We start from the raw sequence: 15,861 nt of genomic DNA, 5'->3' as shown, positions 1-15,861 counted from the left end.
AAAAGAGATAAATAAAATGGTGTCTATGGCGGTTCTAGGGGTTCATCCTCAGGGGGGCTTAGCCCTCAGAGAGACCATTAGAGACAAAGATACAGATTTCCTAAATAAACAGTATTTTACAGTGCTTATGAAAACTGTATTACGAAATTATACACAATTACCAATTAAAGTTACATAAGTTACTTAGTTAAGAGCAGTGAGTGCTTCTCTGTTTTTCCTTTGTTGTTTTATTAACAATATTAGCGTAATATAAGAAATGCATGAATCCGTTATACTGACACACATTAATATTTTCTTACTGTAACTGTTAAGACGTAACCGACTCTGTTTACTTGGATACTCGTCAAGACAGTTATTGTGACATAATATTTTGTGTAGTCTATTTTAATGTTGTGTGTACACAGTAACGATATCACAGTGTGTGAATACCACATTGAGATCTCACTCGTGCCATCTTGCCCTTAAAGCGAGAATGATAAACTTTCATGAGGAAGCAGCACTGGTCTGATTGTTCAGATAGCTGATTATAGTTTTAGGGGGCTGAGATGACAAATAGGGTGGCTGAAGCCCACCTAAAAGGGTCTAGAGCCGTCCCTGTAGTACAGCACTCTATATTTAATCATGTCTGGAAACTTGACAAGTGTGTTTTATTGGGGTAAATGATCTACAAGCATTTCGAATAATGAATAAAAGTCAAAACGGCTTGCCATAGAGCTCTACAGTTCAATCCTTACAAGAATTACAATTACAGAGCTCTCTAATTCAATTTTTACTAGTAAGAACTAAATTAGAGAGCTAATTGTAATACTTACTAGTAAAATTTCAATTGTAGAGCTCTGTAATTAAAAATGAATGGAAGTCAATGGAAACATATGACTAGTAAAAATTAATTTGTAGAGCTCTCTAACTGAAATTGTTACTAGTAAGAACTGAATTAGAGAACTCTCTAATTGAAGTGTTACTAGTAAAAATGCAATTACGAGTAACACTGGGATTATTTTAAGATAAAACGGCTTGCCATAGTATGGAGACTTTAGGTGCGGATGGATAATTTATTTGAAGCTGCGGATTCGGGTGAAGTTTTAGCCATGGCTTTATCTCATCCGCGCATCATTAACTCTGTTCATCTGTTCTCATCATAAATAAATAAATAAATAAATAAATGCATGAGCCTACATGCTTGTCTTGTAGGTTCATTATTAAAAACGAAAATGTGAACAAAAATACAAGCAATTAACAGTTTACGACCCCTTATATTCTAACGCAAACTCTACATGAGGTTCTTTGTTGTCAGCCTGAAGGTAGCTAACACCTTGATTACTCAACTAGCACCTGAATGATCTACAAACAGTATTTGTTGTTGCTAATGCCAAATGCAGCGGTACATTTTATTACACACACACACACACACACACACGCACGCACGCACGCACACACACACACACACGCACGCACACGCACGCACGTACACACACACACGCGCACGCACGCACACACACGCGCGCGCACACGCACACACACGCACGCACACACACACGCACGCACGCACGCACACGCGCAGACGCACGCACACACGCATGCACACGCGCGCGCACACACACACGCACGCACGCACACACTATGCTCCTCACCACTAAAGTAAGTCTCGCTGAACATGCCCCAGTATGGCGCCGCCTATATGTGGGGGCGTGGTTAAGGAGTTGATATTTCATAAATATAAACACCCGAAAAACACATAAAGGCTGTGTAAAGACTTTACATATTTAGTGTTGTGCTGATTAAAATCTTAATTTTTACTCCAGAAAAACAACACTGGCACATGAGCATAAGTAGTTAACTCTCTTATAAACGGAAACACAGTAGGAGAAACGCCTCTTATGATTGACGGAGAGCAGAACTTCTCGAAAGCTGATTGGCCAGTAAGAGACTCGCCCTCTCGTCGCTTCCATTTATGAACAACAGGGGAGCATCCTAACGTCGAATTATTTTATGTCTACACGATGCACCTGTAAAGCTACAGATAGAATGTGAAATACAATATGTTGACTTACTTAATCATGTTTGATCACTACTATCGATTGTTTATGAGAAACATGATGTCTGTATGGACTGTAACAACATTAACACTGTCATAACCCCCCCGCCCTGTACCGGAAGTGGTAGGTCTCCATTCATGTAATGCCGCTGCCTGTGATCTTGGAGAATTGAACTGTCAGGGTCGCATTTTAACATTACAGATCCTCAACGGGAGGATATTAATTTTTATTTATACACATATAAATAAAGTCTCTGTCCTGTACGTCCAGATTAATCATGCTACGAGTGAGATCTGCCGTCTGGCAGTCTTTGAAGGGGTATGTATGCAGCTGCACATGGACTCACACATGACTTTCACTTTGAGAGTTTCTGACATGTGTCACCTTATGCAGATGATAATAATAATAATAATCGTATGTGATGTGAGGAAGTGCTGGAAGTTTCCATTGTACGTGCAAGCAAGCAGGCAGCCTGTTGTGTAATGCTCAAGAAACTTGTCCTCCCGCTGTTAGGTAAAAGTTAGGCGAGATCTGTTTGCACAAGTGTCTCTCGTTGTTTTTATTGTATTACTGTAGCTCTATCTATTCATAAGCATAATTCACATACTGAGACAGTGTACAAAACAAACACTGCAGCTTAACTGAGTATTCATGTTATTACAGGTCTCTTATACTCACTAAAGCTGAATTCTATTTGATCAAAAATAGTCAAAACAGTTATATTGTGAAATATTTAATAACTGTTTTCTATGTGAATATAATGTAAAATGAATTTTCAGCATCATTACTCCAGTCTTCAGTGTGACATGATCCTTCAGAAATCAGTCTAAAATGCTGATTTGCTGCTCAACAAACATTTCTGATTATTAATGTTGAACTCAGTATTTTTGTAGTAACAATCATACATTTTTTGAATTTGATTATAAATGTCTTTACTGTCACTTTTGATCAGTTTAATGCATCCTAGCTGATTTTTCTTCTTAAATCTTTTGAATGGTAGTGTATCACGGTTTCCACAAAAAATATGGCGCTGAACTCTATGAAATATTTTTGTAGTAACAATCATACATTTTTTGAATTTGATTATAAATGTCTACTGTCACTTGATCAGTTTAATGCATCCTTGCTGATTTTTCTTCTTAAATCTTTTGAATGGTAGTGTATCACGGTTTCCACAAAAAATATGGCGCTGAACTCTATGAATGTATAATACACTGTGTAATAAACTGCTGTCACTGCTTGACATGTCGTGTGAACTACCTCAGCTGTCTAACAAATGCATGCATTAGAGACTAGAGTGGCCCAGTTGTCTCCTGTTATGGATTTACAGCAGGCTATTCTTCTAGATGACTTTATAAAAGTTACTGATTGAGAGGCTTGTGATTTTTGTGACTAAACTGAGAAGTATTGAAGAGCAACAGCAAGTTTGTTGGTTTTGTTTCTCTGCAGGTTCAAGACCTTCCCGTGTGCAGCTGTGGAGGTGAAGAATGAGCCCATTCTGGGGTTCAAAGAGGGCAGTAAAGAGAGATCAGAACTGGAGAAGGTGAAAAACGTATTACACGCTGTCTCTGATTTCCCAATACACGAAATACGTGCGTATCTGATTGATTGAACCTCTCTGGTTTACAGGCATTACAAAACCTGAAGGGAAAGACCGAAGAAATTCCATGTGTGATTGGAAATGAAGAAGTGTGGACCAAAGATATCAGATACCAGCTGTCTGTGAGTTAATCATTTCTTTGGTTTGTGTATGAGCATGTGCTCTGTAGATCTTCTACAGCAAAATCATCCTCGGTACCTCTGGGATACTTGATTGTTCACTATGGCATGAAGTATAATGCTTAATAATACTATTGTAGCCACACTGGAGTCTCTTTTTTTTACTCATAATAAAATCATTTCAAATTAAAAGAATATTTAACATATTATTATTCTTACAAATTTTCATTATTATATTAAAATAATACACATTTTTTGTATATTTTGTTATTTTTTTTAGTCCTTTGAATAAAATAAAACCAACTTAAATCAATATTTAAGATTTATTTATTATTATATTTAAGGTAAATGTTTAAGATCCATTTCAAATCAATAAAGGTCAATTTAGGTTCTTTTTTACTATTACTATATTTTTCTGCATTGTACTTTAATATATATATATATATATATATATATTAGGGCTGTCAGTTTAACGCATTAACTTAATTAATTAGTTAGGAAAACATAACGCAGGGAGAGCAGTAGGTTATTACACGAGTGCTGATTTTGTCCTGAATATCACGAGTTTAAATGTGATTTTATACAGCAGTTCAGTAAATAAGAAGTTGATATTGTTATATTTTAAACACAATATTATGTGTTTTTGCTTAATTTTGCAAAGAATATATCACCTTTAAAGCCATAGCAGAATTGTTCTGCGTCTCTGAGCAACACAGCGGAGTTTAGTTTCTGAATGAATCCGCGTTTTGAACGAATTCTGTGAACCAAAAATTCAAAGCCCCATTCATAAACAAAGCCATTTACTTCATTCCTGAATGAATCAGCTGTTTGAACGAATCGAATTAAGACATTTACCGCCACCTGCTGGCAGATTTAGTTTCTTATTTAGAGTATCATTTAATTTAAAGGGGTCATATGATGTTGCTAAAAAGAATATTTAGTGTATTTGGTGTAATGAAATCTGTTAATGCGGTTCAAAAAACACATTATTTTCCACATACTGTACATTATTGTTTCTCCTCTATGCCCCGCATTTCTGAAACGCGACGATTTTTACAAAGCTCATCGGTCTGAACAGTGAGCAGAGGCCGGGGGCTAGCGTGAGGAACGGCCGGAGGGCTAGAGTGAGCAGAGGCGCGGGCTTGAGAACGGCGCAGCCGGCGATTTCGACGAAGGAGCGTCCGGAAGGACATGTGACGACCCCGGGCTGGACTCCGTTTTGTCCACGGTGAAAGCCGATCCGGCAATCCACAGCGCAAAGTTGTAGCGACCAGCACGGATCAGCTCCAGGCATGACGAAGCAGATATCGTCCTCTTTTGGAAGACCAAACAAAGTAGTTTCACTTTTACAACGAAGCACACAGCGTCTTCAGGACATGACGGCGGAAACAACAAAACTACAGCGAGAATAAAAGTTACGCCTCCTTTCTTTGCGTGAACATTTGGGCGGCGTTATAAAAACTCTTCCCACATAGTGACGTAGTGTAACGGGGCTGACGAGACGTGAGACGTGCGGATCCATGTGCAAGCTTTATTTAAAGCAGAGAGGTCAGAAACACCGGCAGGGTCGAACAATGGCAAACAGGTATATGGCAGGCAAGACACGAATAATCCTAGGGCAGGTCAACGATTGGCGAACAGAATCAAAAGGGCGAGACTAGAGGGATAAATCCAGGAACACAGGAAAAGGTCCAGGCATGGGCAAACAGAGTCCAAACGGCAGGGCAATCCAAAAACAAAGGCAGCAATATATATACGGGAAAACAGGCAAGGCAAGACTAGACTAAACTAGGAACTAAGAAAAAGACAAAACTAAGACAATAAACAGGCTCCGTATAGCAGCTAACACTAGGAGAGTGGAAAACGCAGAACAATACTAGAGACCAAACAGGACATAAACATGGAATGGCTTGGTAAAGTAGCTAACACTTGGAGAGTGAAAAACGCTAGACAATACTCGGCAGTGAGAGAGAGGAAGTCCATGGCTTATGTAGCATGTCTGATTGGATTCAGCTGTGTGTGTGTGTGGCCACCACCACGCAAGGAGCTGAAGTGAGCACCGCCGCTTCGGGAGGTTCTGCAGCATGCGCCGCCACCTCTGGAGAAACTGCAGCGGGCACCACTACCTCAGGAGATTCTGCAGCTTCAGCCTCCACCTCTGGAGACCTAATAGTGGGCGCTGCCGCCTCTGGGAGTTCTGTGGTGGTGTATGCAGCCCAAACACACCAAAAAGCGATCCCCATCAGGGGAAACACTTCAGACAGAGGAATTAGTTCAGGAACAGAAGAGTTAGAGTGAGTAGGTTTGGGGATACCAGCTGTGCGTGCAGACACCAGTGGTGTATCCTCACACTAGATACCAGACTGGGATACCGAAAGACTGACCTTGAAGATCTGGGTGCAACAGACAGGACATGACAAGACTCCTGACGATCAGCTGTGACGTGACGTGACGTGACTCTGGACGATCAGCGGTGACGTGACTTGCCTCATGACGATCAGCTGTGACGTGACTTAGTTCATGAAGATCAGGTGTGATTTGACCAGACTCATGATAATAAACTGTGACTAGACTCGACTCAGGAAGATCAACTGTGACTAGACTTGACTCAGGAAGATCAGCGGTGACCTGACTTGACTCATGATAATGAACTGTAACTTGACTTGACTCATGACGATCAGTTGTGACTTGACTGAACTCAGGAAGAACAACTGTGACTAGACTCGACTCAGGAAGATCTGTTGTGACTTGACTAGACTCGTAATAATGAACTGTGACTTGACCTGAGTCATGATGATCAACCGTGACTTGACTGAACTCAGGGAGATCAGCTGTGATTTGACTGGACTCATGACGATCAGTTGTGACTTGACTAAACTCAGGAAGAACAACTGTGACTAGACTCGACTCAGGAAGATCTGTTGTGACTTGACTAGACTCGTAATTATGAACTGTGACTTGACCTGACTCATGATGATCAACCGTGACTTGACTGAACTCAGGGAGATCAGCTGTGATTTGACTGGACTCATGACGATCAGTTGTAACTAGACTTGACTCATGGAAATCAGCTGTGACTAGACTTGTCTCATGACGATCAATTGTGACTTGACTTGACTCATGATGATCAACGGTGACTTGACTTGATTCAGGAAGATCAGCTGTGACATAACGGGGCGCTGTTGTGTCCGCCATTTTGCGATCAGGCTCCGCTGTAGCCGCCATTTTGTGAGCGTACTCTGGTACAGCCGCCATTTCAGTCACAGACACTTTGTCGTGTTCTTCCTCCATGACACCCACAGTAAACAAAGAGTCAACAGTCAACAAAGCATAATCCATAAACTGAGCGAGAGACGAAAGTGGACCCTCGCCTCTAAGTTTAGACCTAAGAGGTCGATTAATGCCATCACAAAAAAACTCTATCAAAAGACAGTCCGGTAAATCTGAATAGTGCGCGATTGCTAAAAATTCTCTAATATAGTTCTTCAGCGATCGCGGGCCTTGTTTAAGGGCTAATAATATTTTTGCAGTGTCCATACCTGGCCAATGTCCACTTGAACAGCTGCTGGATCCTTGTGTGGCCGAGTATTCTGTAACGGGGCTGACGAGACGTGAGACGTGCGGATCCATGTGGAAGCTTTATTTAAAGCAGAGAGGTCAGAAACACAGGCAGGGTCGAACAATGGCAAACAGGTATATGGCGGGCAAGACACAAAAATAATCAAAGGGCTAGCGAAGGTCAACGATCAGCGAACAGAATCAAAAGGGCGAAACTAGAGGGATAAATCCAGGAACACAGGAAAAGGTCCAGGCATGGGCAAACAGAGTCCAAACGGCAAAACGACAGGGCAATATTAGTTATATAGAGTTAGCTCCGTAAAGTAGCTAACACTTGGAGAGTGAAAAACGCTAGACAATACTCGGCAGTGAGAGAGAGGAAGTCCGTGGCTTATGTAGCATGTCTGATTGGATTCAGCTGTGTGTGTGTGTGTTTGTGATCAGTGCATTCAGCTGTGTGCGTGTAATCAGTGCAATAGTTGATGGGAAATGCAGTCCAGGGTGATGTGTAACAGTCTGTGTGGTGTGAGAGTCAATGGGTGCGTCCGAAATCGCATACTGCATAGTAGGTACTACATTTGAATTTGAACGTACTACTCGACCGTTAAAAAAGTACGTTCTATATAGTATGAATGCGAGTAGTATGAATGGAATTCGGACGTACTACATCCACCATGTTGACGTTGTCACGTGACATGCGTCTCCACAACAGTGCCTAACTTTAAAGAGCCCTCACTACTGGGTGACCTCTGATGGCAAACAGACGGAAGTTCATGGACCGGATTCGTGACACTTAGACATGTTGGGGCGTGTTAGAACAGCATTTTTAGGTAGGTGTGGCTGACTCTTAACTTTTATAAAGAATATCTCTTTGGATTTGAGACTTTATTCAAAGACCATAGACTACCCTTAAAGGAACTTTGGTATTTTGAAGACTGTTGGTAACAAAGATGTTTTGTTTACCAAAGACTTTCATTGTACGAACAAACAATACTGAGATATTTCTCAAATTATCTTCTTTTATGTGCCATAGTTTATGTTAGGCCGTTGTTGCCTAAATGTTTGTGTAAAAAAATTTTTTTTAATCAAATAAAATATTTCTAAAGCTACAGTTTGTAATGTCTGCTTGACACTTTCTCATTTAACACACCAATACCTTTAAATAATCTTTTGTGGGTATTTTCACAGTCAAATTTATTTTGCGATTTAATTCGATTATTTAATTGAAACATAATGTAACTAATTAGATAAAAAAATGTAATCGACTGACAGCCCATATATATATATATATATTTAAGGTCAATTTATTTAATTATTTGCCTAAATGTTTGTGTAAAAAAATTTTTTTTAATCAAATAAAATATTTCTAAAGCTACAGTTTGTAATGTCTGCTTGACACTTTCTCATTTAACACACCAATACCTTTAAATAATCTTTTGTGGGTATTTTCACAGTCAAATTTATTTTGCGATTTAATTCGATTATTTAATTGAAACATAATGTAACTAATTAGATAAAAAAATGTAATCGACTGACAGCCCATATATATATATATATATTTAAGGTCAATTTATTTAATTATTTTTTTTCTGATGTTCTATTTTAAGGTCCAATTCTCATTATTTACAAACTTTTGCCTCAATAAACTACTAATTTGCTGCTTATTAATAGTTATTAAGGTATGATTTAAAGTAGTTGGTAGGGTAGGATTAGAGATGTAGAATAAGATCATCCAGAATACGTATGTGCTTTATAAGTGGACAGTGTTTACATTATATATTATCATGTTATATTGAAGTTATTGTTTTGTGTGATTTTAGTCTGTTTTAAATCTTTTCTTTTTTCTCCTTTTAGCCATTCAACCACTCTCACAAAGTGTCCAAGTTCTGCTATGCTGATAAGGTACAGTGTGATAATACTGTAAATTATAACATTCACATGAGGAGATCCTGCAAATGTGTTTGAGCAGTGCTTGACTGTTCACTTGAACTTGTAAAATCCATTTTCTAAATAATGAATTTGGCATGGAATGAGGTTGTTTTTGTTCATACTTTGTGTGGCTGTGTCTTAAGGAGCAAATAAATAAAGCCATCGAGGCCTCGGTCGCTGCTCGGAGGGAGTGGGATCTTAAACCCGTTGCAGATCGAGCCCAGATCTTCTTCAGAGCTGCTGACATCATCAGTGGACCCAAGAGAGCAGACGTTCTGGCCAAGACCATGATCGGACAGGTGTACTTTTGCACATTTGGAGCTGGTTACTACTTACGTTAACCAGTTCGTTACACCTTTGCATGTGGGATTATTTATGCTGGCTTTCCATTAAACAAATGAGCTTTGCTCCTTGTCTCAGGGTAAGACCGTGGTCCAGGCTGAGATTGACGCTGCTGCAGAACTCATTGACTTCTTCAGGTTCAATGCCAAACATGCGATTCAGCTGGAACAGCAGCAGCCGTTAGACAGCGATGGAAGTACTAACACCATGCTGTACCGTGGGCTGGAGGTGCGTTCTCTAAATAATCAGATGACTGCATAACAGTTTTGTCTGTGCAAGCCCTTATTTGGCATTACCTTGCCTTTTACTTGTTTTAGGGTTTTGTAGCCGCTGTCGCGCCATTTAACTTCACAGCGATTGGTGGAAACCTGGCCGGCACCCCTGCTATCATGGTGAGATGACAAGACACATTTCTTTATATTTATATTTTAAATTCATTAATTGTAAAACAAGTTCATTTGAGCTATAAGCAGGGCGGTCTAACTGATAATATTGCTGAATATTTTAAATTTCTCTTTTAAAAGACAATTTAAAGTTGTCTGCATTTAAAGAAATAGTTCACTCAAAAATGAAAAGTTGCTGAAAAATGTACTAGGCCATCAGATGTAGTTGAGTTTGTTTCTTCATGGGAAGAGATTTGGAGAAATGTAGCATTCCATCACTTGCTCACTAATAGATCCTCTGCAGTGAATGGGTGCCGTCAGAATGAGTCCAAACAGCTGATAAAAACATCACAATAATCCACACCACTTCAGTCCATCTGTTAATGTCTTGTGAAGTGAGAAGCTGCAAGTTTGTAAGAAACAAATCAATCAAGACGTTTTTATCTTCAAGTGATTGCTTCCAGCTAAAATACGAGCCCATAATCTTTTTAGTCTCGTCTGAATCAGAGAGAGAAATATGCCCAGGTCAAGCAGCATTTTCAAGCGAAAACAGTCCAGAATGGTTCTAAACAAATATGTCATTGGATTTTGATGTTAGAGGACAACAGTTAATGGACTTTTTCACTGGAGGAAGTGTTATTATGGATTATGGACTCGTATTTTGGACAGTTTAAAGTTAAAATGTCTTAATGATACATTTGTTTCTTACAAACTCACAGCTTTTCGCTTTAATTGTTGGACTGGAGTTGTGTGGATTACTCTGGGGTGCAGCAAAATGTTCATTTTTGGGTGAACTGTCCCTTTAAAATATATTAGTAGTGACATGCAGCACCACTTGAGTGTTTTGGTTCATTTCTACGACTGAATTTGTCACATAAATGCATTCAGGGTAACGTGGTGTTGTGGAAACCCAGTGACACAGCCATGTCTGCCAGCTACGCCGTCTATAAGATCCTGAGAGAGTCTGGATTGCCACCCAGTATCATCCAGTTTGTCCCAGCCGATGGTCCAGTGTTTGGAGACACCATCACGTCCTCTGAGCACCTGGCTGGCATTAACTTCACTGGCAGTGTGCCGTACGTCTCTTTCTATGCTTGTTGACTCAGTCATACAGTATGTAATGGGATTGCGTTACTCTTATCAGTGACACTTTAGTATTCCTTTAGCACCAATTCTCACTTATTCTCACTATTAACTAGTTGCTTATTAGCATGCCTATTATTTAAATATTGACTGTTTATTAGTACTTAAAAAGCACATATTCTGGATGATCTTATTCTACATCCCTAATACTACCCTACTAACTACTTTAAATCCTAACTTACTAACTATTAATAAGCAGCAAATTAGTAGTTTATTGAGGCAAAAGTTTGTAAATAATGAGAATTGAAGCTTAAAATAAAATGTGACCCTCGTATCTTTAGTATAACCTTCTGTCGGAGTTAAAGTTTGTCAGACTCTGGTCTCACAGTGCAGAGTGAAAATTTCAACCTCTTGGATGTTTTGCTTAGTTGAAGCCTACATTTTGTAGCATTTTATCCTACGCTACAGTTCAAATGTTTGGAATCTGTACGATTTTTCAATGTTTTTGTCTGCTCACCAAGGCTGAGTTATTTGATTAAAACATACAGTAAAGACAGTGATATTGTGAAATGTTTTAACAATTTAAAACACCTAATGTAATTAAAATGTAATTTATTTCTGTGATCAAAGCTGAATTTTCAGCATCATTTCTCCAGTGTCACGTGATCCTTCAGGAATCATTCTAATATGCTGATTTTCTTTTTTAAAATTTTGGAAACGTTTTCAGAACTTTCAAACGATTGTGGAAGCAGGTCGCCCAGAATCTGGACATCTACAGGAATTTCCCTCGTGTTGCTGGAGGTTTGTGTTCCAATAGCATTAAGAATTGAATTCTAATAATGTTTGACTTAAAATTCAAAAAAAAAAAGTGTATGTTTAATTTCTTGTTTCTCATGCTTGTTTTAGAATGCGGTGGCAAGAACTTCCACTTTGTGCACAAGTCCGCAGACGTTCATAGTGTGGTGAACGGCACCATCCGCTCGGCGTTTGAGTACGGAGGACAGAAGTGTTCGGCCTGTTCCAGGATGTACGTACCAGACTCACTGTGGCCTCAGATCAAACAGGAACTCCTGGATGTGCACAAACAGATCAAAGTGGGAGACGTAAGTGGAAGAGTTTTGCAACTGCAAAGTGTGGCAGTGGTGGACAGTAACAGTATTTTTCTTACAAACTGAACTTACTGCCATTTTGACTTTTTTCTGTTTCACTTCAAAGCCAGTTGAAGATTTCAGCACTTTCTTCTCAGCAGTTATTGATGACAAGGTACAAACCAACAACCTATTAATCCAATAATAAAGAAATTAAATGTATCACATTTTTTATTTACTTCTTGCTCAGGTAATAAACACTCTTAATGTCTTTCTCAAGTCCTTCTCCAGAAGCAAGGGATGGCTGCTTTAGTATTCCTTTAGCACCAATTCTCACTTATTCTCACTATTAACTAGTTGCTTATTAGCATGCCTATTATTTAAATATTGACTGTTTATTAGTACTTAAAAAGCACATATTCTGGATGATCTTATTCTACATCCCTAATACTACCCTACTAACTACTTTAAATCCTAACTTACTAACTATTAATAAGCAGCAAATTAGTAGTTTATTGAGGCAAAAGTTTGTAAATAATGAAAATTGAAGCTTAAAATAAAATGTGACCCTCGTATCTTTAGTATAACCTTCTGTCGGAGTTAAAGTTTGTCAGACTCTGGTCTCACAGTGCAGAGTGAAAATTTCAACCTCTTGGATGTTTTGCTTAGTTGAAGCCTACATTTTGTAGCATTTTAACCTATGCTACAGTTCAAATGTTTGGAATCTGTACGATTTTTCAATGTTTTTGTCTGCTCACCAAGGCTGAGTTATTTGATTAAAACATACAGTAAAGACAGTGATATTGTGAAATGTTTTAACAATTTAAAACACCTAATGTAATTAAAATGTAATTTATTTCTGTGATCAAAGCTGAATTTTCAGCATCATTTCTCCAGTGTCACGTGATCCTTCAGGAATCATTCTAATATGCTGATTTTCTTTTTTAAAATTTTGGAAACGTTTTCAGAACTTTCAAACGATTGTGGAAGCAGGTCGCCCAGAATCTGGACATCTACAGGAATTTCCCTCGTGTTGCTGGAGGTTTGTGTTCCAATAGCATTAAGAATTGAATTCTAATAATGTTTGACTTAAAATTCAAAAAAAAAAAGTGTATGTTTAATTTCTTGTTTCTCATGCTTGTTTTAGAATGCGGTGGCAAGAACTTCCACTTTGTGCACAAGTCCGCAGACGTTCATAGTGTGGTGAACGGCACCATCCGCTCGGCGTTTGAGTACGGAGGACAGAAGTGTTCGGCCTGTTCCAGGATGTACGTACCAGACTCACTGTGGCCTCAGATCAAACAGGAACTCCTGGATGTGCACAAACAGATCAAAGTGGGAGACGTAAGTGGAAGAGTTTTGCAACTGCAAAGTGTGGCAGTGGTGGACAGTAACAGTATTTTTCTTACAAACTGAACTTACTGCCATTTTGACTTTTTTCTGTTTCACTTCAAAGCCAGTTGAAGATTTCAGCACTTTCTTCTCAGCAGTTATTGATGACAAGGTACAAACCAACAACCTATTAATCCAATAATAAAGAAATTAAATGTATCACATTTTTTATTTACTTCTTGCTCAGGTAATAAACACTCTTAATGTCTTTCTCAAGTCCTTCTCCAGAAGCAAGGGATGGCTGGAACACGCCAAAACCTCTCCACATCTGAAGATCATCGCTGGAGGAAACTGTGATAATAAAAAAGGATATTTCATAGAACCCACCATTATTGAAACCACCGACCCACAAGAGAAAATCATGAATGAGGTATAAAAATTGTTGCATGCCAAATTGCACAATGGCTGACATCTTTATTTGGTTTTTCCCCATTCAGGATTAGTTACACACACACACACTCACAGAGGCTCAGGGCGGTGAATGGATGTACTTTGGTTTGTTTAGTTAAACCAATCTCTTCCGTTTAACCTCATTTATCTTCACACACGGATGGTCTCAGCTGACCCGGTTACCACCCACAGTCACCCGAATGAGTGATCTAGATAATGAGAACATACCAGGATCTGATTATATCAACCGTTTGCCCTAAATGAATACTTGATATTATAAATTAATAATTATTTTTGATTAGAGAAATATTACAGGTTAAATGAAAGCTTTTACACAAAAGGTTGAATGTTAATTTGTTTGATTTATAAAAAAGTAAAATAAATATGGAATATGAACAGAAGTGCACTTACTTGCATTGTTTAACAGAAATGAAGGCTTATAGAATTAACTTAATGAAAAATTGTTCCATTTAATTTTTTAAACCAAAAAATAAGCAAAATATATGGAAGCTTATTTTTGGAACAGAATAAAAATATAAAAAAGTTAATTGCAACCTTTTATCTCAGTTTTGACTGGAGTTTACTTCTCGCAATTCCGACTTTTTCTCTTGGAATTCTCAGTTTACATTTCGCAATTTTGAATTTTTTTCTCATAATTCTAAGTTTAGGCTACATACGAGTTTACATCTTGCAATTCTCGCAATTACTTTTTTCATCATGATTCTCAGTCTATATTTCGCAATTCTGACTTTTTTTAAATTCTGAGTTTACATCTCGCAATTCTGACTTTTTTTAAATTCTGAGTTTACATCTCGCAATTCAGATTTTTTATATGAGAATTGTAATTTTACATTTAGCAATTCAGATTTTTTTTCTCATAATTCTACGTTTAGGCTACATAAGAATTTACATCTCGCAATGACTTTTTTCATCATGATTCTCAGTCTGCATTTCGCAATTCTGACTTTCTTCCTCTGAATTCTGAGTTTACATCTCGCAATTCTGACTTTTTATCTGTGAATTCTAAGTTTACATTTCGCAATTCTTTTTTCCTCTGAATTCTGAGTTTACATCTCATCTTGCTTATATCTTACGTTCTGTTTTTTGTTGTTGTTGTTGTTTCTGCCATGGAATAAAAATGTTAAATTTGACATTTTTTTTCCCTCACAAATCTGACTTTTTCAGAGTTGTGATATCATGTCTCACACTTCCGAAAAAAGTCTGAATTGTGTGATAAATGTCATAGTTTCCTTTTTCCATAAATTTCCATAGAACTATAAGTTTAAGTCAGAATCAGTGATTGTTACATATCTCATATATATATATATATATATATATTCTTTGCTATTTCAGGAGATCTTCGGGCCTATCCTGACAGTTTACGTTTACCCTGAAAACGACTACAAGAAGGTCCTGCACTTAATAGACAACACTTCTCCCTATGCCCTGACAGGAGCCATCTTTTCCCAAGATAAGTGAGTGCAGCACCATTTCATGCACTTTGCAGATTTCTGTTGCATCTGGTGTCCGTCCAGCCTTCAGATATCACTGGATCATTAATATGAGGAATCAAGAGTTCAAACAAATGCACTGAAAAGTTTCATGTGCTGTGTGATTTTTTTCTTTCTTTCAACTTATCAAGACAGTAAACCGATTTCTATCTTTACATAATTATCAAATAAGTGGAAGGAAACAGTTCTTCTGTTACATTTATACTGACGTGATGAGCTTATTTAAATGATTAGAATTACATGTGACATTCTAATTCAAATCTGTAGCATTCTAATAGAATTTACATATAAGTGTGAAGGCAAACATGATGGAGTGTTTTCAGTTAGCAAGGTATCAAAAACAGTCCAAATATCCTTCACTGGCAGTGCAATCTAACAACTTACTGTGCCTCAATAAACACTTGGTGTGGATGATGGATTTATTTGTGAC

General features: G+C 38.1%; 1 protein-coding gene across 1 annotated transcript; it reads left to right on the top strand.

The window, feature by feature from the left end:
• Window positions 1-2,172: 2,172 nt before the first annotated feature.
• Window positions 2,173-15,411, top strand: LOC107592855 (delta-1-pyrroline-5-carboxylate dehydrogenase, mitochondrial-like). The gene is made up of 13 exons (XM_016282424.1): window positions 2,173-2,354; window positions 3,486-3,579; window positions 3,666-3,758; window positions 9,168-9,215; window positions 9,386-9,541; window positions 9,663-9,812; window positions 9,902-9,976; window positions 10,856-11,043; window positions 11,778-11,851; window positions 11,957-12,153; window positions 12,266-12,313; window positions 13,748-13,900; window positions 15,274-15,411. Exons 1-13 carry the CDS (start codon window positions 2,314-2,316, stop codon window positions 15,397-15,399), a joined length of 1,443 nt encoding a protein of 480 aa, XP_016137910.1. The 5' UTR covers window positions 2,173-2,313; the 3' UTR covers window positions 15,400-15,411.
• The last annotated feature ends 450 nt before the right edge of the window (window positions 15,412-15,861 follow it).

Source organism: Sinocyclocheilus grahami, unplaced genomic scaffold, assembly GCF_001515645.1.
Source record: "Sinocyclocheilus grahami isolate Dianchi unplaced genomic scaffold, SAMN03320097.WGS_v1.1 scaffold160.1, whole genome shotgun sequence".
Taxonomy (NCBI): Eukaryota; Metazoa; Chordata; class Actinopteri; order Cypriniformes; family Cyprinidae; genus Sinocyclocheilus; species Sinocyclocheilus grahami.
This window is presented reverse-complemented; position numbering and strand designations above follow the sequence as displayed.

Excerpts from the sequence above, each read along its gene's own strand:
- LOC107592855 (XM_016282424.1), top strand. The coding sequence starts at position 2,314 with ATGCTACGAGTGAGATCTGCCGTCTGGCAGTCTTTGAAGGG. Across the intron at positions 3,759-9,167 it reads ATATCAGATACCAGCTGTCT|CCATTCAACCACTCTCACAA; the intron begins GTGAGTTAATCA and ends TTCTCCTTTTAG. Across the intron at positions 12,154-12,265 it reads AACAGATCAAAGTGGGAGAC|CCAGTTGAAGATTTCAGCAC; the intron begins GTAAGTGGAAGA and ends TTCACTTCAAAG.